Source organism: Ambystoma mexicanum, chromosome 13, assembly GCF_040938575.1.
Source record: "Ambystoma mexicanum isolate Mex_15411 chromosome 13, UKY_AmexF1_1, whole genome shotgun sequence".
Classification (NCBI taxonomy): domain Eukaryota; kingdom Metazoa; phylum Chordata; class Amphibia; order Caudata; family Ambystomatidae; genus Ambystoma; species Ambystoma mexicanum.
The window spans coordinates 430,713,015-430,737,455 of NC_090938.1; the positions used below are offsets into that span (position 1 = coordinate 430,713,015).

The following is a 24,441-nucleotide window of genomic DNA, read 5'->3' on the forward strand; positions in this document are numbered from 1 at the left end:
CACGTGACTTATTTCCCCAATCACAATGCCTTCTCCACTATACTACTCCGTCATCTCATAGTCCTTCCTCTTTCTTTCGCTGAACTAATTCAACTTGCGTCCCAACCGATAGAAGACTTAACTTCTCAGATAATCCCCTCACGGCGCTGCCTTCTGTTCTGTTCCTGAAACAAACAAAAACTATTACCTATCTCACTATAAACGGGTGGGCAATCACATAACAAAAATAACATGCCAATACCAATATGCATTATTATCACATTGCATTATATACTTATATAGCGACCTTTGAAATTGGGTGGGATAATCTTTCGCCTCTGAGTCTTTAATAGAATCATGACTTTCTGTAACAAATGTATGGAAAATCTGTATTCTATGTCAAGACTCGTAGGCTCAGATTATGCTTGTTTAAAGCTTACCCGCCACCAACGACGCTACTTGTTCCACTCGTCTAAAATAAAAGTTCTTAAACGTCTCCTCATTAGACCAGTCTGCCGCCTTCAAAATATCCTCCAGACGGGCTCCTGCCAAAAAAGCAGATGACGCCATAGCCCCTCTTGTGGAGTGTGCTCCGAACTGACTTACGTCTACTCCTGCTTCGGCCATGCACCATCTGACCCATCTAGCCAAGTTGGCTGATGCTACTGCCCTAAAAGGCTTCCTAATAGCTATCAGTAATTGGCTCTATCCCACAGGTCTCACCTTGTTAGCTTTCTCTTCATACGCTTTCAAACATCTAACTGGACACAATTTGGGTTAACCCGGAAAGGCCATATACTCAACTGATCTAATGTTCGTCTTGGTCCTTTTCTCTATATAAAATACTACACCTGCAGGTGAAAAGGATTTCCTATTTACTTCTAAAGCTTTCACATCTGACACTCTCTTACAAGAAATCAGACATAATAGGGTAGTTAGTTTAGCCCACAACGCTTTCCTAGATAGAAACTCATTATCTGGCCAAGCTTCAAACATTCTCAATACTATATTCACATCCCATAAACGAGAATATCTAGCCGTAGGTGGTCTCATACATCTGATGCCTTTTAGCAGCCTACCTACTAGGGGATGTTCGCCTACCGGCTTATTGTCAATATACACATGACCTGCCGAGATCGCTGAACTATAAGTATTAATAGTCCTGTAAGCCTTCGCTTGTGCTGCTTGTGCCGCCAGGAAATTCACTATGTGCACTACATCTGTGTGCATGGGATCAACTTGCCTCTCCAGACACCAATCACTCCATCTGTTCCATGCCATCCTATAGGCCTTCCCTGTGGCTGGAGCCCATGACTCCCTGATAAATTCTTGAGCTGTGCCTGAAAGACCTGGCCTAGCCCAACTTCTCCTGAAATCGCCCAAGCTATGAGACTCAAATTCCTTGACCTGACCAGTGGATGAACTTCTCCTGCTGGATTCAACAGTATATCCTCTCTGTCTGGCAACCGAATTGGAGCTTCGTACGACAACTCCAGAAGATCCGGGAACCAAGCCTGACCTCGCCAATCTGGTGTTATCAGAATCTCTGTGGCTTGCTGTCACCTGACTTGCGCCACTGTGCGTGCTATCATGGCGAACGGAGGAAACGCGTATTCTTTTGCTGGTCCCCAGGCCTGGAGAAATGCATCTGTCGCTGTCGCTTCCGGATCCGATCTCCAGCTGTAAAATCTGGAGATCTTCCTGTTCAATCTGGAGGCGAACAGATCTGTCTGACACGGACCCCTGCGACGCATTATCTCCTGGAATACTGAGTCGTCCAGCTGCCAATCGCTGGAGTCCCTCAGGTATCTCGAATTCCAATCTGCTACCAGATTGAGATCTCCTGGCAGATGCTCCGCTCGCACGCTTATTCCTTTCTGGAGACATATCTGCCAGAACTCTTTGGCCATCTCCGTCAGCCTCTTCGACCTCGTTCCGCCCAATTGATTTATATATCGGACCGCCGAAACGTTGTCCATCTTCAACAGAATGGCAGCTTTCACCCCTTCCCGGTCCAACACTTGACAGCGAAGGAGCCCACCAGAAGTTCCAGACAATTGATGTGGAGACCCAGCTCTTCGCTCGACCATCTCCCTCTGGTCGATTGATCTCCACATCTGGCTCCCCATCCCCAACGGCTGACATCAGACTCTATCACCAGGTCCGGGGATGAGCCAAATATCGCCCTGCCATTCCACGCTTCCATGTGGTAGTACCACCATTCCATTTCCAATCTCGCTTCTTGCGACACTCTCACTTTCTGCTCGTAAGATAGACCTCTCTTGAGATGGTCTATCTTTAGCCTCTGCAGAGCCTTGTAATGGAGGGGCCCTGGGAATATCGCCTTGTTTGAAGATGACAGACGGCCTATTAGCCTCGCTATTTCCCTCAAAGAAACCTCTTGTTTCGTCATCATGCTCTTGTTTCATCATCATGCTCTTGATCTCTGAGTTCACTTCACTTTGTTCAACGGAAGCCTGAGAACTCCCTGTGTCATCTCTAAACTGAACCCTAGAAATTCCATCTCCTGTGCTGGCTCTAGTTCCGATTTCTCCCAGTTTATCATAAAACCTAACTGTTGCAGTAAACCCGTAACTACCTGAATCTGTTGCACTAGCATTCCCTTGTCCTGACACATCAGACAGATGTCGTCCAGATAAATATTCAGCCTGATCCCCTGTTCTCTCAGGAATGCTACTACTGGTCTCAATAACTTGGTGAAACACCATGGTGCTGAAGCCAGTCTGAACGGAAGGCATTTGAACTCCCATCTCCTTCCTCTCCATATAAACTGCAAAAGTTTTGTCTGCTCTGGATGAATTGGAATCGTCAAATATGCATCTCTCAGATCTATCCTTGCCAACCAGTCCCCTTGCTGGAGAACGTCTCTTAAAAGATGCATCCCTTCCATCTTGAAGTGCCTGTACACTAGAAAATAGTTCAAACCCCTCAGGTTTATCACTGGCCTTACCTTCCTTTTCCTTTTCACTAAGAACAGGTTGCTTACGAATCCTCCTGAACCTTTGAAGGCTGGACCTATCGCTTTCTTTGCCCTGAGTAACTCTACCTCCTTGTCTAGAAGATCCTCGTCTTCTCTGTTGAACTTTATCAGCCTCGGCAACGCTACCTGATATGGCTCTGGCCAGAATTCCAAGCGAAAACCTTGCACGGTCTGTTTTACCAATGCGTCTGAAGACAACTCCTCCCATTTCTGTACATGCAATTTCACTCTTCCTCCTGCAGGAGGAACACTCATATCCAGCGACTTTACTAATTGCACATCTCTCATCTGAGGTATTCTGGTGCTGCTGTCTGCCATTATTCCTCCAACCCCTACCCCTACCTCTTCACCTGGAAGGGAAGAAGGGGTTGGAGCTGCGATCTTCCTGCCTCCAAGAAATTCTGTCTTTGTAGGGGACCCTGAATTGGCCACGGCTGGACGAGCGGCCCTTTCCTCCTCCAGCCCTGTCGAAAACCTTCCGGCCAAATATCTTCTTGAGGGAAGATTGAGCCCTGTCCATTGCGACATATGTACTGGCAAATTTGGCCATGTCCTTAATGAATAGGTCCCTGAATAACTTGCCCTTTGCAGCCACAGCTTGCTCAGAGGTTGTCATCTCCCTCAGCCTGGAGTCCAGCTTCATCAGGATAGACCTTCTTCTTTCGTAGCCAACGCCGTGTTTGTGTTTCCAAGCAGACAGATGGTTCTCTGAGCCCAGCCAGCAACTATGTCCGGGTCCATGGGCTCTTTTTTGGCCTTAGCCTCTTCCGCCAGCTGCCAAGTTTTTGTTATTGGCCCCAGCATATCCAGCAACTTATCTTGGCAGGACTTCCAGGACCTGTCGATGCCCCTCTTGAAATCCCTGCCATACCTGCCCAGGAAGGTAACAATCCTTTCATCAATCTCAGGGGTCTCTGCCACCCCGTCGGGACTCTTGGGCGTGGACACTCCGCTTTGAGCTTCGATCTGGCTTGTTTGTTCAGAGGCGTCCTCAAGCGTCTTCTGAGGTACTCTGCGATCTTCTCCGGAGGGTCCCACTCATTAGACCTGGGGTGAACCAGGTCGTCAGGATCAAACTCATCCTTGAGAGGATCTTCTGCTTGCCTCCTGCCTTTCTTGCTCTTATGTAGAGTTTTGTCCTCTTCTGGGGAGGTGTGGGATTCTGACGACGTGAATCCCTCAGATCTAGAGCTGCTCTTACAGTAGTCGTCGTCTGACTCGCTTGAGCTAGCAATCTTCCTTCCTCGAGACCTCACCTTTCTTTTCCCCGAGCTAGATCCACGGGGTGAACCGGGGGGGGTCTGGGCGCTACAGTCCTGCGGGTTCTATGCTTTCTTCACCCTTTATGCCTATGCTCCTTGTCTCGCGACCAGGCCGCTAGGCTTTCGCAGGATGCCCCTCTCCCCATGGGGTCCTTCGGCACTTTCCATTCTCTGGACTGCCTCACTCATGCGCAACCCACTGACATGGGGACCATCAGAATCGTCTGAGTAAGTACTCATTTTACCAATGGCTTGTCAAGCCGTATTAGTGCCTTATATGCAGTTTACCTGGGCTGCCCCTGTCACAATGTATTTATTATATGTAGCTAGGCGAGACTCTATATGAATGGCAGTTTTGGCCTGGGACTGAGCCTGTCAATAAGATTATATAATCTCTTAAAACCTCCTCCCCAGTAGGCAGAATAACGAGGGGTCAAAGCAGTTTTACCTGCTGTGCTCAGTAAAGGCTTCAACTCAAAGCTTTAGCTTGCGGTACCGGTTTCTGCCACTAGATGGCGCCCGAGGCTAATATAATCAGCAAGAACCATCACAAGTCACTGGACCACGCTGTTTCGTGATTCTTATATATAACAAACTAAGATGCCGCTCTCCGGACCTTTGAAGTCGGTGCTGTCACTCCTAACGCAAGTTCGCAACGGCGCCGGAACCCCAGGAGTCCCGTCGCGCCTGTTGCGAACTTCCGTGATCACAGTGCCCCCTTTCTGAGGGAACCGACGCCGGAACAAAGTCCCGTCGCGTCTCTGCCTTGCGGATATATTCCGCCAATAGACCCTGCGCGCCCAGCGTATAAAGTCCCTGCACGCGCGCTGCCTAACAATGACAGTATAAAACAGTATAAACATCCGAAATATAGCAAATAATAAAAGGCACTTATCTCAGCTGCTCGAGCAGCAAAGAAAGAGGAGGGACTATGAGATGACGGAGTATTATAGTGGAGAAGGCATTGTGATTGGGGAAATAAGTCACATGTTTAATATCCTATCAAAATAGACTACAAATATGTCGGTTCTTCCTGGGATTTGAAGTTTTTTGATATTGTTGTTGGTTTTTTGTGTTGCTTCTCGAGAAAAGTAAAGAAGTTGAGAGCATAATCAGAGCCTACGAGTCTTGACATAGAATCACCAATGTGGTGACAATACAAATCAGAAAGTAGGTAATGCAGTGAAATCACATCTGAGCACACAGAATATAAAACACAGAGGCCCTCATTACGACCCTGGCGGAAATCAAAAAACGATGGCGGAAATGCAATACCGCCATCGAATAGCGCTCGGTGCGATCATGACCCGTCACCGTAAAGTACGATGCCATTAGCGACACCGTAGTGAACGCCAACGCTAACTGCACCAAGTACGCGCACGTGCGCCATGCCAAACCGTAATTACCACCATGGCGCAACGGTACGTGAATTCTGACCCTAGCGGACATGCACCTAACGCCATCAAGCACGGCGGAAAGTACCATTCCGCCATGGTGAGAAGTACGGCATCGCGAACTAACCGTAAACGGCCCTACTGAGTGCCTGTACACCACTCCCTGGCCACATTGTACAACTCCTCGTAGGTGCAATGAAGTCACACAATGCAACCAGTGAAATGTACAAGTCACCCATGCATGCCAACGAACAAATGAATCTAGGGGCTCCAAGTGCCTTGTGAGTGGCCATCCATATTTGCCATGGCACCATTGCCGCACTGATGCAGCACAGGCATGTGAAGGTTCAAGTCCAGCAACATGAACAGAAAAATGAGACAAACAAAAACAGGCCCCCCCATCGACTGACACCAGTGTAAGGCAACATTCAAAGCAGTATCCTGAGTGAGACTGCACCAGCCCTGTACTCCTGCCAGTAAACAAACCAACCATCAGCATAAGCATGTACCACACAAGTTGGCAGAGTGACTGAGCAGCCAGGCTCATCTCAAGAGGGGCCAATGGGAGCTGCAGGGCACAGATGGCACGAATACAGAAGCTATTCAAATGGACATGACCTCAGTCTCCCTCCAAGAAACGCACGCAAACACAGGCACCTGTGACCAGCCATATTCTGATAATCACATCATTCCACCAATCCACCTGGCTGACCGGCATCTGTTACACAAATGCTAATCCCCCGCCCCTGAGCATGACATCATTAAAACAGTCATATTGGCAGCCCCTATCCCTGACCTCACTGGGCTTCGTAGGCAAACGCGCCCAGTACAGTACCACGCAACTATACTCCGAAGCTGGAACCCAATGCAGATCTCCTCACAATACATCGCTCGACAAATAGGAATATGCTACATCATTGCAAAGAAGAACGCTACACGGTTCATATCAGAATAGAAATTTAACGCACAACAAAATCACCAAGCCCATACAGCCATTAGGTCATGAACTCCAAAATATATTTCATCATTGTGGGCTGCATCCGCAATAAATGACCAGCTTCTTCTTGTGTGACGCCCTGTTCCTTCATGGTACACAGGGGCTACATTCACGTTCAAAAAGGCAACATGGAAGCGCCTAGAACCGCAGGGCCGTCCCATTAGGTAGGCACTAGTCCAGCTGAAAGGCCGAAATGTTGCTCCTAGCCACTAGTACTGCGTAAGGGCATGTGGCCCATTGGCGATCGTCCCATAAGATCGAAATGGTGCTCCACTGATTAACACGAAGCAGCAGGTGTCGGGAGTAAAATCCATCTGCAGGAGTGGCATACAGATGGCAGTGGCAAAAGGGGAGGAGATACCTGTCACCCAAATGAAATGAAAAAGAATAGTATGGGCATCCGAACTTCATTTGAATTACTCACTTCAATGATCACACTAAATCCACAGCCATATGCATGCTAGCCCACTCCAAAGGATTATTTCCACCCAAAAACCACTTGCGAATCATAACTATATATATCGAGGTGAAAACACTATTACAAAGGAGTGTTTTTGTGCATGCGTCTGTTAAAACAGAATCCATTAGATCGGATTAGTAACGTGCATAGACACAAGTGTTTGAAGGCGCGTCGAGACAGGGAGGGTTCAACAAGGGCAGATAGACGATGGTCCCACTATGGCAGCACTGCATCACATAGCGCAGGGGAGGTGGATAGATTCCAAGAAGCCCTGTACATGGCAAACTCTGTATTAAATCATCTGTCCATGCATCCATACATCATTCCCTCATCCCGTAATGAAAACGCCTGATTTCATACTCACATAACATGTGAAATTTCCATTGAGTCTGTGCGTTATGCAGTCTGCAAAATCCACTGTGCTCCAGCCCGTAATTCCAGTGTTGTGAAGTAACATGTATTTGGGAACGTCCGGCCTCATCGTCCACTATGCTATTGCGCATCCCATACTATTCATATCAATCATTGCATTCTCGCCATGGCCCCTGTCCCAAGGACATTGAACAATAGAACGTTATATTTGCAGTCAGACCTGTGGGCATCTCCTCGCCGCTAGCTGAAAACCGAAAGCGCCGTCCTTCGAATTCCTCATTTGCAACATCACGTCGAAAAGGCATCTGTGACCGCTTGAAATCACAAATTAATCCATCTAGTGCGGCTGTGTGTGAAAATGGCAACTGGCTTCACTCACAAATGGGACGCCCCGCCCGTCGGTGAACCTCGGTACAGTGTTGCATGAGGGTCCACCGTTACTCGAGTACTACGTTCCACTGACCCTTCACAAGTCTGTTCGCGACTGCAAAGATAGTATGTGAAACAATGGGACCATAGCAGAATGAACATATCAACCAATATTACACTGCCATCGGGAACAAATACATGATTGTAATAGCAAGATGCCATTCGTCGAATTGCAGCGTTGTGTGCGGGACGTGCTCGCCCAAAGGGGATTGCAGCTTGCACAGGTGGAATGAATCACCACAGGTGGAGGCTATACAGCCTGAAAACACATAAATTGCACACCCAAACCCCTCCCACAACCACACCCACTCAGAAATGCTACCGGCAGGACTAGCGATGTTGGCCCTGGGGGACCTGATAGCACTGCAAGTACTCCAACTTCAAGAAGAAGACGAAACCCAACTACTACAACAACCGGCCGCACGGAGGAGACGCAGGAGGAGGAGGAGGGCAAGGCAGGGCCAGCAAGGGCCGCCAGCACAGCCACTACCACCACGCAGGCAGCCCGCAATCCCACGCCTCCGAGCACATCCGTTCAACCTCACTGATGAGCAGATCCACACCCTCTACCGTTTGGACCGGGACACCATAACCGCCATTGTGGACATGACACAGGCTGACCTTGTCAGCATGATAGATAGCCCAACCGCCATCCCACCCCTACTGAAGGTGGTGTCTGTACTCCACTTCCTGGCCACAGGCACCTACCAGCACACAGTCGGACAGTTGCATGGCATTTCACAGCCACTGTTCTCACGGACACTATTGCAAGTGCTCGATGCCCTCCTGAGGCACGCAGACGACTACATCTCTCTACCACGCTCGGAGCAGGAAATTACGAACGCAAAAGTGGGATTCCATGCACTTGGCGGCATACCGGGTTGCATTGGTGCCATCGACTGCACCCATGTGGAATTGGTCGTCCCACATGCCATGGAGGCCCAGTACCGCAACCGAAAACAATTTCATTCTCTGAATGTACAAATGGTGTGTGACTCCAACAGGATCATTACACATTGTTGTGCCCGATTTCCTGGATCAACCCATGATTCTATGGTCTTGAGGAACTCTACAATACCACGCTACATGGAGCGACACGCAGGGAACAGATCCTGGCTACTCGGTGAGTCTCATTTCAAGCATGATAATGTGGGGTATGTGATGCGGCAATGACCTGGCAGGAAGGGGGGGGGGTGCGTACGTAGCAATGTCATTCCACAAACATCCTTTATTGTCCACATACAGGTGATGCCGGGTATCCACTGAAGAGATGGCTCCTTACACCACTCCGGAACCCACAGGACCAGCATGAGGAGGACTACAACCATGCCCACTCACGTACCCGTGTAGTCATAGAACAGGCATTCGGCCTACTGAAGACTCGTTTCCGCTGCCTCAGCAGGTCTGGCGGGGCACTCCTGTACCGCCATGAGAAGGTTGCAAAGATGGTCATGGCATGTGTCATGCTACACAACATGTGCGTACGTAGAAATGTGCCCATGCCCCCTGACGCAGAACTGCAAGCACCTGAAGATGGCCATGATGAGGGTGGGGATTTGGCAGCACCTCAAGGAGTCTGCGAGGCACAGGAGGGCCGTGACATTCGTCAGCATATCATAGATGCATGCTTCTAGCACTCACGCCTGGTGGCTGATACATGGACACAGGACTTGTGGCACTGTGTGTGTCTGGAACATGCACAATATGGACTGTACGCCTATAATGGCCTCGTACACAAAGATCAATGTCCACACATCTCATTGGATGATCGTGCATTGTTTATGGCATATGTGAAATCATGTTACACACCCCATCGACCCGCCACCCAAGTGAGCCCAACACACCCCCTCCACCCTCCTACCTCCCCCCCGAACACCAGTGTCCAAAGATGCTCATTGTCAGTGGGCAGTCGCTATTGCAAGCCCCCTCTCCGGGTATCAGGGGCACCCCTGCCTGTGGAGCGCAGGTTCCTCCCAGATCTACGTTGGGGGCTGCCCTGGACGGAACTTGCAACGGATGATATCTCTGCCTGCTCACGTCCATGCATGTCCCTAAGGGTTTGTGAGAGCTCAGTGAGCACACGGCGCACAGCGGCAAGTTCAGCACATACGTCTTTGGACGTTGCATGCAGTTCCCCCCTCAGGCTCTCGGTGCTTCTCTCCATTTGTACTCTCAGGCTCTCGGTGCTTCTCTCCATTTCTACTCTCAGGCTCTCGGTGCTTCTCTCCATTTGTGCCCTTAGTGTCTCTGTACTTCTCTCCATTTCTGCCCTAAGTGTCTCAGTTGATGTTTCTATGGCTGCCTTAGTGCCCCCACATTCATCAGCATGGTCCTTGAGGAGCGTGGCCAGTTGCTGCTGTTGCACGATCACCTGGTCGAGGGACTGTTGCCTCTGCTGTGCCATGGCCATTTGCTGTGGTGTCACAGAGGGGCTGGTCACCTCATGTTGCCTTGCCACAGGGCTTGTGGGGGATGGCCAGTCGTCGTCTTGTGGGTGCCCCTGCGTGGTATCCTCATGGTGTACTGGATGGAACAGACAGGGGGATTGAGACAGGTCATGGATGGATCTTACTTCGACATCCCCGTTTTCTGTGTCGGAGCATGCTGCCATTAATGCAGTGTCACCTATGGTGCTGCTGCCACCAGAAGCAGTGCCTTCTGTGGCATCCATTGGGGGGACCTGTGGTGGTGCTGTTGTGGGCATGCTGGCTGCTGGGGTGCCTGTTGAAGTTCCCTCCTGTGTGCTGCCACTTGATTTGTGCTGCTGCCGTGTCTTGATGCGTGCAGCTGAGGTGGAGGGTCTTTGGCCGTTGGTCTTGGCCCTCTTTGCAGGTCTGCTGGTAGGGGTGTCCTGGAGCTCGTCGTTTGAATCGGACCCTGTGGTGGAGTAAAGGAGGGCAAGCGTTATAAATGGGTCTGTGGAAATTGGAATGGCAATGTATCACATGCATTGGGGTGGTACCTGAGGGTGATTTGGGTTGGGGCCTTGGAGGTGGTTTCATTTTTGTGTGGATTGAGGATGCAGTTGTTTTGCAGCCTGCAGTTAGGGTGTGCCTGCTGCACGTGTAGAGGGTGTTTTTAGGATTTTTAATTATTTATGTATTTAATGTGACTTTTAAAGTGTGCTATCAGGCCTATGTATGTGGACGTTCTCCTGGACATGTGTTACTGTTGCACTATGTGGACACATGGTACTTCACATGATTGGACATTGTGGATTTGGCATTGTTTTATTTGGCCCACCTACCTGATTCTTCGGATGTCTGCACTCCTTTCTCCATCCCTCCGACTCCCTCTATACTCTCCATTCCAATGGTGGAGGCACAGATTTCTTCCCAGGGGGTCAACTTGATGGGTGATTCCGATCCTCCCCCGGTAGCTGTGGCAATGTTACGGTTGGCGGATAGTATGCTCCGTACGCGTATCCGCAAGTCGTCCCATCGCTTTCTGCATTGCTGTGGGTTGCGGGGTGCGGTCCCCACCGCACTTACCCGCTGTGCCACCAGGGCCCATATGGCCTTCTTGTTCGCAAGTGCCGTCCTGGTCATTTGCGTCGAGAAGACGACGGCAGCATTCTCCTGGAGGGTCTCTGTGAGCACAGTGAGTTCCTCACGGGAGAAGTGGACCTGCCGCTTGCGGTCGCACGCTTTCTTCGCTACTTTTCCCATTTTTCTTGGTTTCACTAGGGTGGATGACGGGTTGGGATGAGTCTCAGGGTAGTATTTTTAATGGTTGTGTGGAAATTGTGTTTTTATAGGTGTACGGCGTGCTGTTTCCCGTTCCGGGACCATGTTTTTACTTCCGTTTCCGTATATTTACGGTCACCGTACTTTCCGATTGCCGCTCATTGCGGTGACCGCTAAGATGGGTGGCGGAATTGCACCTAGGGCGCCGTACGGCGGCGGTGTGGGCCGTTTTGGGGTCATTTCCGCCATCGCGGACTTTGCACTTCCGCCATGGCGTGGTGCTCGTGCCCGATGGGTCGGAATGAGCCGCACTTTGCTCCGTCGTGCAATGGCGGAAACGCTATTTACGCTATGGCGGTCAGGACAGTCACTTTCCGCCAGGGTCGTAATGAGGGCCAGAGAAAAGAACAGTTTTGTTGTGTTGAAAAGATAGTGCTTAGGTTAAGATTTCCCCCTGCAAAGTTCTTAACTCACAAAGAAGCAATTCTACACAGATGTAAGTAAGCAGCAGGTATTCAGGAATAAAAGAAAACAGTATATAGAGTTTGAATGCAATCTTCCCTCCCCGAACAATAGAGAAAAACATTTTGGAACTTTTACAGCTTTTAAAATGACATTTGAAAATGGCTTAGAAAAACAATAAAAAAATGTGCAAAAATCCTTAAATTGATACATTTGATAAAAAATCCTATGTGAGCAACACTGAACAGGTCCTAACAAACATAAGCTACAATATGAGCAACAATACACACTTTGAATCAGAATGGAAGTTTGGAAATACTTTGAATGGGAAAACACATATGTAAAACATTTGCAAAATTGTGAATTCCTGCCTAATTTTCATTATGTGATTCTTAATAAAAACGGGTCAAATACTCTTTCGGGTGTGGATGTAGCTACAGATATTAGGTTTAACTCAGAGTTGAAATTAAGTCTCTAGCTATAAAATTGAGGAAGTTAAGCAAGTTTGAATAAGAGGCACTTTTGAGAAAAATGAACAGAGAAAAAACGAAAAATCGGTTTTAAATATGACAGATTGCTTTTATTTAAGGTATATTAATGAGTAAGAAACAGAAGAATTACCACCCGGGAATCTCCACAGTTACGCACGGACGATTGTAACCCTTCACGTGGCGGATACTCCCTTTTTCTTTTATGGGAATTACTTTAATTAACCCAAATCACTAATGGCTTATGGTCTAGTAAAACAAATGAGAGAAAATCAGCGCTAACACTAGGGATTACAAACAGGGTTGCTAGAATGGTTCTGACAATATTGGAGGTTCTTAAGCAAAAGATGGGATACGTGGAGCGATGGGGATAGGACAAGGTAAGACAAGATATGCTATGGTTTACTATGATTCCTATTTATACTTACAGTCCACTGTAAATTAAGATTGGACCGTCAGGTTCTGGTCATCATGGATCGGGTCTACAGGCAGCAGGGCACTTCTAGCGGAATTGAATCAGCTGGGTGGTTCTGGTCAATTAGACTGACACCTCAGACTGGACTGGACTGGATTGGATTGGCCCTTCTGGTTGCTGGACACTGTAGATCAGTGGGATGGCGGGTTTCAGCAGGCAAACATGAATGGTAGCATGCCAGACTGGATCAGAATTGATTCCCTGAAGTTTGGGATGGTTCAGGATTTGGGCCTAGCTGAAAAGAGTTCAGGAAATGCCGAGGCCTTGGCTTTTCAAAGAAGTTTGGAATCAGGAGAAGATGAAGAATTCTGGAACAGGGCGCCACGCGGAAATCAGGATGTAGTCAGGAATCAGTGTCCGTGTGTGTTCTGAGGCTCCCTTATTTATCATGCCAAGTGACATCACTAAGTTTATGATAGGGGCAGACTTACAGACCACACCCACAAGGCTGTGATTGGTCAAAGGCACTTGCTTTTTTCTGGTTGGAAGCCAGAAAGGGCTGTCATATTTTATGATGTGACTTGGGAAACTCCCACAGTTATTAGGACCAAAATTGAACTTTCCCACAAATACACATTTCTATAATGATGCCCTCTAATAAAATCGGACACATACATTACATATTTTGTGGGTTACATTTACATCCAACTCCCACGTCAGTGAGACCTGGCTTTGACTTTCTGTGGAATTTTGTCAATTTTAATCATAAAGATTTGGCCTAACAATCCCTAATTCGGTACATATCTGTGCAATCACCCCTAGAACACAGGTATACAATATTAGATTTGCAGCATCCATAGTCTTTGCACAATTAGTGTTTTTGTATAACCTTTGTCCCTTATACAGTACAGGGTACAAAGAGCATAACATTAGATTTACAACTACCAACTTTTAGATTTATCCTCCATGTTGTGGCAAAGTTAAAAGTCTTTAAAGCTTGATCACAAATAGGCATTTAACCACCAAAAGTCCAAAGTCCATAGCAGTTTTTTTTAACTTTTCTTTCAACTGGCAACAACTGTCAAATTCCTTTGATCAGGGTGGGGGTCCTCTTCCTTGAGAGAGAACTTTCCTGCCCCTCCCCTGTAAGGATGAGTGTTCAAGCCTGCCATTGTCTTTGGCTGGGGCCCAGACGAAAGTCTGACGAGTTCTTTGTCATGAGTATGTTAAAACCTCCCAGCAGCAATTAGTCATTCCTGCCAGCAGTGGGGTGTCAACCATTCCCAGGCTGAGGCTGTCAGATCAGAATGAAATAGTTAATTAACTCAAGACTGGGTTTTAACTTTAAATTACCTACATCTGAGGCCTTGGCTTTTCAAAGAAGTCTGGAATCAGGAGAAGATGAAGAATAAAATGACACGGTTTATTCGTGGATTTTGACATTTAGCAATGCTTTGACATGTCTTACAGAATCAGACCTTTCAACAAAACATGCTTTTAAACAGGTGATTTTGCACTTTCTTCCTGAAAAAGCACATTTACTGAGTCCTTTAAATCAGATTTTCCTCTGCAGCACACACATTTTATTCAGCACCAGTTCTTTCCTTAAGTGCTGGGATTTGTTTTGCAGTCTGGATATATGTATCCGGCCCTTGTTTGGAGTATCTGTCTGCACAGTTGAAATTGTTACATGTTGCAATTTCAGCAGCATTTTTCCCATGTAACTGAAAACAAATGTTGTTGGGCTGGTTTTTCATGAGATACATTTCTTAGCTGTTGTCAGTCAATGAGGCCCGGCTCCTCTGAGCCACACTGGATGATCTGTAACCCTTTTACTCTCAAGGATTCACTGGAAATGGATAGATCTAGCACCAAAAACAGTACTTTGAAGGTTGCAAAGCTACATTTTAAAAGGCATTTTCGGTTTTTAGCATAATTCTGCTGCTTTGTTCCATGTAGAATGTGGCAAAGCAAGCCCACTGGCATGCTCCTTCAGTGATAATTCTGGTTTCACCCCCCCCCATGACTATGTGTGGCAGGGTGTGCAGCCTTTCCTTGGTTGTGACCCAAATGCAGTTTTGCAGATTTTGGTGCGCATAGGGGTCAGCGCATCCATTTTTGGCTGTTTCTTTCCCCATTTGTAAAGTGATGCAGTGGGGCACATTGGAATGGGTCAAAATATCCCACAGTACTCAAGTCCATCTTACAGGATGTGAGATGCCTCTGTACGGCAGGTCACACCTGATACCATAAGATGCCTCCACAGATTTCTGTAGCAGGTGTAGTCACCCATTTGGTTAACTTACCGGTGAATGCAAAGTCGTGAATTGACGCGATTCACTGATGATGGTTTAAATGCCCCTCTTTTTGAGGCGAGGAACGGGCTACTGTTTTATTTAGTTGCCCAAGCCTATTTCTTGTCCCAGTCCAACCCTGACATGAGCCACTTCTTGCCTGCCAATTTCATACTGGAATCTTACACAACAGCTGCCAGTACACCTTTTGCTTGGACAGGGAGGAACTCTTTGGTTGGAGGGACATTTTTTCAGAGAGACGTTGCATGCCCTTGGCTGCAGGGCAAGTCCTTGAGAATCAGATGTTTATGTGGTCATTTGCAAGTTATCACACCAAACGGATTTTGGCTGCAACAAATGAGAATGGGTTGAATTTATTTGAAAACATACTCCACAGGACCGCCCATTAGCTGAATTTCTTGAATTCTGGAGAGTAGCTATAAAACATTAGCTATTGCAGGATGCAGGATGCAGACTTCTGATATTTCGTGGTCATATTCCGGTGATGAGAGTTCCTGGCTGTGAACCCACAATCTCACACTATCTTTTTTCTGGTGCATGCGGTATATTAGCCATGTGAAAGCACTTACATGTTACATTTATAAGCCATCTGACTTCAAGTCATTGTATTACGTCTAACACCCATGCACCTAGAAACACCTAGTGTACAGGCATGTTACAAATGACTTATATCATATCACATCTTGTGACACCGCAATTCTTCAGTTTTCTTCAATTATGAGAATATTTAGAGCAGTTATACTCTCTCCTAGACCATCCCAATGATGGCTCTTGACTGAATATCCAAGGCTATTGCCCCAAGTATCACACTTGCTCCTGACTCATCTCCAGAATGGTTCCTCAGTGAGAGGGAAGTCTGCCGCCCTATTACCGACTAAAGGGACTCCTTTCTAACTTCTTGAGCTAATGTCATGGGCACCCTGCTGGCAGCAAGTCTTTTTCTCCGTGTCTGTCATAACATTAGATGTGTATTCTCTCACATGTATGTGTGGTCTTCCATAGGTAAAGCAGATCTTCACAAAGGACCATATACAGTGAATGAAAGGTATGAGGGTGGTGTGGAGAACCCTTCTGTTAATTCATAGTTCTTTCTATAACTGACTTGCCTCAATGCCATTTTTTACCATTGTCAACATTTACCGTCGCTTTTAGAATATGGATTGGGACAGTGACATGAATCACTCACATGTAAATGATACTGGATCAGTAATATGCAGGGAAGTATCCAGTGTGGGAAGAGTTGGGAGCCAAACAGTTGAAATAGTCCTGTTTTTTTATGGTGGAAATCGGGTTCTCGCAATGTGTAGTCAAAGAAGGTTGCAAGACCTAACCAGCAATTTTCATGGGCTTCCATTACCCAAACTGATGAGTCTGCTACAGTCTAGCACAGTTGCAGCTGGCGAGTTTGTAAAATTCAGGGGTGTAAAGGTTTTCCCTCAATTGAACATGTACATCTTGGAAATGTCATAAAATAATTGGCCACAGTGCTCAGCAAGAAATTCTGAAAAATTGGGAAACAATGTAGATGTACACTGCGTTGTGCAGGCCAACGAAAGAAACACCCCAACAGTACACAGGAACATTTTGCAAACTGTGTTGATGCTGGCTGTCCCTAACGGAAAACCAGGAGGCCTCTCATAAAAACATATCCCAGCATTGGCCAACTTTCAAGCAATTTATGCCCAAACCAGATCATGAGCTATGTTGCCCCTTGCAGGCTTTTTGTGTCCAAAGAAAGTAAAATACATGCGAGCATAGCCCCAGTGAAACACATCCTCATGCTGCTAGTGCCCAAAAAGGCATGTCTCAACAATTTATGCCCACACTGCCCACCTTTCATTCTAGTGCCTAAATAAAATCCTGCAATCTGTCCGAATACATGGCACTGTTGCCCCAAGTTGTGCATCTCGTGGTTCCTGGTGACCATAAACTGCATCTCTGCCCCAATAATCTACACATCCAAATGCATACATACTTTCAAACAGTCACATGCACTCACATATGCAAACAATTTTTTTTTAAACCTATGTTTGTTTTCTTTTTTATGAACCTAAAAGCCGGAATGGGTCATTATTCCAATACCGACATTGAACAATTTGAGATCTCCTTGAAACATGGTCTGCAACCTGCGACTCTCCAGATATTTTGGCGTATGGTTGCCAGGACCCCTCACCATTGGTTATGCTAGCATGGGCTGATGGTATTTGTAGTGCAAAACACCTGCAGAGGTAAAGGTTGAAGATTGTGCCTTACACTGTCCTATACATCTTACAAGGCATACATCTCCAGAAGAACCTTTGTGATAACCCCATCTGCTTTTAGTCATCTTTTGACAAAGGTATGCATTTTGTTCACAACCTTCTCACATCAATCATCTGTAACACTTCAGGAGAGCTGAGACTTTTCAGAGGAAATAGCTAACCTTGTATTGTTTGCCATGTCTCTGCCAGGCCCACAACCACACCAAAACCTCAGTGGTGGGTTAGAGTAATGCTTCAAATAGTCAATTTGTCAATTGCTAGTTTTTGGGGAATGTCCATCAGCAGTTTACCATAATCTCATGCAAAAGTGAGTGACACGACAGTTGGAGTGACTTTGAGGTCTCAATGGGCAGTCAGAAGGAAGGTCTTGGGAAGCTGAATAGAAACTATGTCCCCTGAATTTGTGCCATTGCATAGTGTCACTAATGTAGAATCACTTAGCCTAAAACCATACAGTATACCAAAATAAGGCATAAAATAATGTTTTGCAAGAATATAAGCAACACATGTGACAAAGCGTGATGTTTCCAAAGTCAGAAAGGTTGGCTCAGACATTGGTGGGTTTTCTAGGCAAAGACATGATAATAATAATAACCATCTCACAATCATGCCACCTCCTGCCCTAACAGACAACACACCTCAAAACAACTGCAACAGGAAAACAACACAGGTTACAGGGGTGTTGCTAGGTCTGTAAAAGTTGCGGGGATATGCTAATGTCGGGACTGTCAAGACTCGGGGCTATCTAGCATTTTGGTTGTAGCCCCTGAGATTCTATCCGGGGCTACAACCAAAAGACCAAGGGCTATAGCACCCACAGCCCCCCCACCCCCTCCAGCAACGCCTCTGGGCTACACAATGCAATGTATGCCATCTAAAGACACGTGCTTACGCTACATTTCCCTTTACACCTCATTGACTCCCCAAAGACAGACCAGTCCATCTCCCAAAACTGCTTAAACACCACTCTGCCAGACACCACAGATAACCGCAGAAACAATTAACATTAGTAACCTGGATCGTACATTAACTTCTGCTCCAGGCAACTCACACACGATTTTAAATTTCAGATCTGCAGATTTCAACATGCCTATTAATTACCCTTGATTTGTTCCTCCTACTCTTATGCTAGGTCCCTACCCCACCTCTTGCCGATCATAAAACAACAAGAGCCAATGAAAACAGCAGACGTTGTGCAAAGGAAGAATAAATAACAAAACACTAAGGGCATATTAAAGAGTTTCACTCATTGGACTGTGGGCAAGTACTCTGTACAGCCCAAGCAACTATGTGAGTGACAGAAATAGGGGAGGAAATCAATGTTGGTTCTGTCTCAGTCAGTCCACTATACTAGAATCTCTGCTGCACTGAATGGCTGGTGAACCTATATATATGATTTTTAAATCAATTGTTATGGAGAGAAGGGAAAGCTAGTACAATAATAATGCAATTCTAGATGATGGTCTTGAGCCACAAACAGGAGCCTGAGGGGGCAACATTTTGTCCCTTAAATAGTTACATCTGTCCCATTTTAAGGAAGATTTTTTTTTCAAAATGTGTGAATTTAATAACTTCTAAGTAATCCAATGTGTGCAGCTAAGGCACAGTGAGATTAAAGTATTTGTCCAGGATAACCCACCTTGGTGAAGCAGGACTGTAGCCCACTCTGCAATTGAGGCGACCCCTTACTTTCTAAGCTTTACTTGGTACAAATATTTAAGATGCGGGTTTTGGCTTTTAAGGTCAACAATAGTACGGCAAGGTCCAAAAAATTACTTTATAACCTTGATTGGTCAAACACTATTGACAAATGTAACACCTATTGTCAACCTTGTAAATTTCGTTTTTGGCCAAAATTGATGAAATGTCCTGAACCATATTTATTAAAATTTCCCTCACCCAAATTAAGAGCAGGGTATTTAAGGGCCCGTTTTGATCTATGGCCAACCTATCAGGTTCAGGTACGGAGGAAATTAAGATCTACCACGTTAAGTGGTTGTCGTTTTTGCATGCGAAGCAATACTATTGAATCTCTTGAACACTTAGTTTGCTATTGCCCACAGTTAGCTGTATTGAGATCAACGCACTTCAAGCACCTGCTGTCGTCTATGGCAGCGGTTGCCCAGGAATTGCGGTGGTCTTTTCTGCTTTGTGCCAATCAATACCCCTTACAGATCGCATTAACGACCTTCATTCAAGCGCTAAAATTGGAGACCGTTAATCATTCTTAGATGGCCGTTATGCCGTATCTCGTTGTTTTATTCTTCATTTCTTGTCTTTTGTCCTTTTTATAATGTTTGGGGTATCTTATATCTTATTGTCCGTTTTTTCTACTGACAGTTTTAAAGAAAAAAATCCTTGTACGTTGTAACATAATTGTTTAAAGTTCATTGTCATGATGACTGTACTAAATATCATTTGTATATTGAAAAAGTTGTTTTTACAGCTGAATCAATCAATAAAAAAAAAAATAGTACTATCTTATAGTGAACACTTTCCTTGTGGAAACATGTGGATACGGCAAAATCATACAATTGTAGCTTTATTTCCACAACCTGAATGGAAAACTATAAGTCCCAGAATACAATATAATGCAAGCTCAAGCATTATTTGTTTCACACCACTGTACATTTTAGGCACACACATGCAGTAAGGCCACCGGGGTATAGAGAATGCCGCACACTTCCAGCTTGCTGCGACGTGGGGTTAAGAACATTTGACTAGCCACGTAGAAGCAACGCCTTTTTTAATGTTTAGCTAGTAGACCAAATGGACAAAAATGAACCTTTAAAATAAGCTTTATTGTGTTCTTATTTGAATTGTATAAGCAGCAGACCCACTTCGCAGGTAATTGAAGGGTGATGGGGTGCGGGGGTCTTTTATTTGAAAATGTACCATCACACTGCCAGTTGACTGACAGAGTAAGAAAGGCACTGCTAGCAAAATAAATATTTTACTGCAGTGATTGCAAATCCATTGCTAAGAAGCCTTTTCTCACCTGCGTATTGTCCTGCTGGTCCCTTCTATAATTGCCCAATTGGGGAGGGGTTGGCTCCAGCCAATTGCCTGTTACCCATTAGAAAGACATTAGTTGAAACAAAGTCGAGTGTGAAAACTGCCACCCAGGAGCTGCTGTTAAATAGTCATACAAAAGAAAAGTAAAATATGCGTTGTTAACTTATGCAATCGCCACCTAAAAGACCCTGGAAACTTGAAACATTCTCTGTTTATTTGTCCTTCTTAAAAGAGGCTGAGAAATTGCCGAATTCGCTTCAGGATTAGAGCAGAGGGAATTTGAATGGCAAATGATGGACTAATGTGCTTGCTTGGCGTCTATGATGTAGCGAAATCCAAAATGGTGGCTGCTGTTTTATTTGAAGCCTGCAAGGTTTGGGCTTAGATTGTATTGGCTCTGGAAACAGTGCAAAAGCTACTTCCTATGAATTGTTTTTCTGTGGTAGGTAAAACGGATTAATCGGTGCTCTTAAAGTCTGAGAGGACAGGACAAAAACATATAACCTCTTCTCTACAAGAAGGGTTGACTTTCTATTTTCTGTTTATCATCGTATTGCTTTTATGTGTGGGAATTTACTCTTTTCATTACAGTTGTGAGCTATTAAAGATATTTTCTCATACTTTAAAAAAAACAAATGTATATATTGCATGTATTATTTCACTGCTGATATTAAAGGCTTATTGAAGGGAAAGTGTAATAAAATAAAATCGAATCTAAGATTTTTCGGCACATGTTCTAACATTTTATTCTTCCCGTCTTGAGTTTTAATTTCTTTTCCAAGTTCCTCCTATCTGTTTGCCGCATGGTCTAGGAAAATGTATTGTGGAAGGCTATTTTCATCTATATTTAATTTAAGGTACGATTAGAACTATATGATGGAGATGGCCAGGATGTGCAGTGAGTCAACTCACTGCTTGGCCACTTCCACTCCACTTCTACTCAATATAAGACACTTTTGTAAGATGGGTATGACCAGACCTGCCTAGTCTTCGGGTAGCCCAGACACTCCGGTTTCCAGGCTCTTCTCCGAGTCTCCGGGAGAACAGCTTGGAGTCCCTGGGTTTTCCAGCAGTACCAGCAACTTCCCCCACACCTTAATGTGATTGGCTACAAACATATTGCTACTGGCCAATCACATGGAGGTGTGGACGGTTAGCATAGCAAGCACATCCTGGCATAACACGGTGGTGTCTGCTATTTTTATCCATCTGGGCGGGGCAAGTGGGCGAGGAACTGTGTGGATATTGGTGGGAATCAAGTGACTTGGATCTCCGGGTTTTTCTTTTTGAAATGTAGGCAGGTCTGGGTATGACTGTGCCAGCGTTAGGAAGTATTGTGAATCATGCCATGTTTCCGCCAAATGATTGTTCACCTGCACAACAATGTTAAAGTGAAGTTCAGATGCACATTTAGTCCCTGTTCTTTCTGTTGAGACTTCCAACAAGTGGCACTACAGACCTAATGCAATGTTGTATTGCAGCCCTGATGAGATGTTCTGCTGCTATACCATTTAAAAGAAGTGTTTAACTACCACAGTACATGTTGCAATGCCCTGTAAGAAGTGCTGGCAATGCCCATAATTAAAGAGCTCCTGCTGAGATGCACGGGTAGTTCTCACACTTTCCACCTGTGGTCTCATAAGGGCAAAGTGGGAGTGGAGATTGCCATTCTTTGCTTCTCTACTGAGACTATCAAAACAAGCGGTTATCTTCATGCGCAGTTTAGCAAAATCATGGTACCACATCCTAATACTCCACATACGAAACCATTTAATTGTAAAAGAAACATCTGGCTGATTGGCATGCCAATGCTTGTTTGAATTGAATATGGACAGAACAGCAACTTCCCCTCTGTCTGCATTCATCTGTACTTATCAGTATAAATAGTGAAACAGAAGCCTTTTTTATGTTGTTGGTGGAAACAATTACATGAAATAGAATACAATGTATACTTTGACCAGCATATTGTGAAACTGCAGAGATGGCCATGTTGTCATGAGTTCCATCTTGCAAAACAACCACCCTTGAACAGCCATTTCAGTCTTGTAAGAGTTCTAAGACTGATGATTTAGGGAAAATGAAATAATTTGCATATAAATAGGGCATTCACAAAGGAGGAAACATTGGTGGAAACCACTACATAGGAATTTGCTGGCCACTGCCCCTAAAACCCCCCACTATTGGTGAACAGACACCTCTTCTGTGGGCGCGGTGGGGTGGGAGGAGGTGTAGCAGATTCCCTGTAAAGTCATTCTACCATCAGACGAGGCATGCGTACGAGGATATGCTTATTGTGTTTTTTAGGAGGTCCTCGCCTGGCCTCACTCATGGTAGTGTAAAAAGAGGCACCTCATTTTAGATAGGCTGGCAAATGTCTTTCACACAATCTTTAGGTCAGTCAACTATTTGTTGAAATGACAGTGAATCTTTCACACAGTGAGAAGAATGGTCTAGTCTTTCCTCATTATGTTCAGATGAGTTAAAATGTTCAATAAAAGCAGACTCAAATAAGTTAATTATGGACTTCTGGAACACTTGCTTGAAATTCCCTCCCACGCACAGGTAAAGGATTGGCGTGAAGCAACTGTTGATGCATATTAAGGTGGCAGAAAGTGCCTGCACAGTCTGTAAGGAATCTTCAGAGAAATGTCCCTTGTGTATACTCAAGCCGGAATACAGATGGTATGGCGTCCAGCAGATGAAGAAAGACAAGATGGCTGCCAGAATGACCTTAAATGGTTTCCTTGACTTGGTTAGGTTTTTCCTCTTCAGTGTGATGGCGATCTTTAAGTAGCAAAATGTGATTGCAAGGAATGGGAGGAGGAACCCCAGCAGAGCTCTCATAATAAACATTGACCAATTCACCACATCCCTGAGCTTTTGTATCTCAGGATTATCCAAGTCAGCAGAAAGTGCATAATTGTTGAAGCAGATAGTCTTGTTTCTCTCATTGGTGCGTGTCTCTCGAAAAACAAGGTAGGGTGCACAGAGCACAAAGGACAGGATCCAGGCACAACCGCTGATGATGGAGGCTGAGCGGGCATTCCTCCGGGATCGGTACCATAGTGGGCGGGAGATGAGTAGATACCTGTCAATGCTGATGGCCGTGAGAAGGGACACAGAGATGAACATGCAAAGGGAAATTAGCGCATTCACCACCTTGCACAAGAACACTCCGAAAATCCAATGGGAGTCCATGAGGAAAGAAACTCCCAGGAAGGGAGTAAGTGCAATGAATATACTGTTAGCCACAATGAGATGGAAGAACCAGATGGTGTTGACAACCCTCTTCAACTTGAAGCCCAGCACCCAAATGAAAAGGATGTTCACGACAACTCCAAACATGAACGTGACAAAAAACAAGATGGCAGGAAGCAGGCTGGAAATATTACTCCCTTGAGCTAAAACAGTAGTGTTGACCCAGCGTGATGGTCTATTGTCAGCCATTTTATCCTAAGAAAAAGAATGAAGTTAGAAACAAGTTAAGCTTCTGAAACTTCACAATCACATGTTTGTTAATTTTGCCAGATGTTTAGTACATAAACCCTGCCAGTATTTCTGCTTTTGACACATTGCAAACATTCTGTGATATTTGCACTTGCACACATTAGGATTCCAGTGATGTTTGGATGCAACTCCAAAGAACATTTGTTAGGTTCCATGTTTCACAAAGGTTAGGCATCCCTGTAACTTGTCCTCCTCTTGATGAAACCACATGCAACTTTCCAAAACAATCCGGTCTATATTTCTTTTGGAAAGTTTCATGAAGATTCAATGAATGGTGCAAACGTTATAAGCCACCCAAACAGTGTTCTTCCTCTGGGAAGTTCAACTTAAACATAAGCATAAGCATATATTTTGCTATCACACTAGAACATGACACAGCTAAAGTTAAGACGAATTGT

At 45.5% G+C, this 24,441-nt stretch overlaps 1 protein-coding gene across 1 annotated transcript; it reads right to left on the bottom strand.

Annotated features, from left to right (window-relative positions):
* Window positions 1-21,471: 21,471 nt before the first annotated feature.
* LOC138520618 (probable G-protein coupled receptor 33) lies at window positions 21,472-24,075 on the bottom strand. Its single transcript, XM_069632937.1, has one exon. The coding sequence runs from the start codon at window positions 23,981-23,983 to the stop codon at window positions 22,931-22,933; it is 1,053 nt and encodes a 350-aa protein (XP_069489038.1). The 5' UTR covers window positions 23,984-24,075; the 3' UTR covers window positions 21,472-22,930.
* Window positions 24,076-24,441: the final 366 nt, after the last annotated feature.

Coding starts and splice junctions, on each gene's coding strand:
- LOC138520618 (XM_069632937.1), bottom strand. CDS start 23,983: ATGGCTGACAATAGACCATCACGCTGGGTCAACACTACTGTTTTAGCT.